The sequence below is a fragment of the Rhincodon typus genome, chromosome 40 (assembly GCF_021869965.1).
Source record: "Rhincodon typus isolate 14 chromosome 40, sRhiTyp1.1, whole genome shotgun sequence".
Classification (NCBI taxonomy): domain Eukaryota; kingdom Metazoa; phylum Chordata; class Chondrichthyes; order Orectolobiformes; family Rhincodontidae; genus Rhincodon; species Rhincodon typus.
Genome location: NC_063371.1, coordinates 13,319,660 through 13,320,553, shown reverse-complemented (window position 1 = coordinate 13,320,553; position 894 = coordinate 13,319,660). Strand labels below are relative to the sequence as shown.

Below are 894 nucleotides of genomic sequence, written 5' to 3'. Positions count from 1 at the left end.
CCACAACCCCACTCCTCCACAACAACAACAACTGGCAGAGACAGCCAAACCCAAGGGCAGCCAATGGGATTTGCAGATTTGGGAGCCTACCTTGGGCAGCCAATCAGAGTCAACCATGCTGCGGGTGCTATGGCGGGGGTGGGGGGGCATGCTGGGTGGGGCGAAGCTAACCAATGGGAGGCTGGGGCTTGGGTTGGGGGGGTGGGGGGGTGGTGGTGTGGGGGGGTGGAGCAAGGATCAGCCAATGAGAGTCTGAGGTTGTGAAAGGGGGCAGGGCCAAGGGGCACCAATGGGAGAGGGCCTGAGGTTGTGTGTGTGTGTGTGTGGGGAGTCCTTGGAGTGAGAGAGAGTAGTGGGAGAGGGACAGACAGGGTCACAGACACAGGGACACAGACACAGGGACAGACGGGGGACACAGACGTGGGTTCCCCGGGATTCAGCTCCCGCTGACCCAGTCTTTGGGACAGTTCCCAGTCTATTGCTGCTTCCCTGTTTACAGTTACCATGGAGACCACTCCACAGTGTGTCAACAACACAGCTTCCCTCTCGGTTTTCCATGAGACTCCCCTCCTGTCCATGTCTCAGGACAGAATCTCCAATGATGCTTACAACAAGGACACCAGCCCTGACAAGATGTACCTGGGAGCCCGAGGTGAGTGAGTGGGCTGCTTCGGGGACGGGGGCGGGTGACAGACAGGGGGGGGGGGGGTGGGGGAACTTTCTGTCCCCACCAACACCAGCCACAGACGGTTCATTTGTTCCACACAATCAGACCGATAACAAGCTCAAACCGAGACAGACTGCTGCAGGGCTGGAGATTTATGTTCCCTGGGGGGGGGGGGAGGCAACTGCACAAAATGGTGTATGTCAAGGCCCCAGGCATTCCCCGGATCT

At 58.9% G+C, this 894-nt stretch overlaps 1 protein-coding gene across 1 annotated transcript in view; it reads left to right on the top strand.

The window, feature by feature from the left end:
• Positions 1 to 331: 331 nt before the first annotated feature.
• LOC109925736 (aspartate aminotransferase, cytoplasmic-like) overlaps positions 332 to 894 on the top strand; it is a 14,760-nt gene continuing 14,197 nt past the window's right edge. Inside the window, exon 1 of the mRNA XM_048618518.1 lies at positions 332 to 652. Within this exon, the coding sequence (XP_048474475.1) occupies positions 505 to 652 (148 nt within the window). The 5' untranslated portion in view covers positions 332 to 504. The remainder of the gene's footprint in view (positions 653 to 894) is intronic.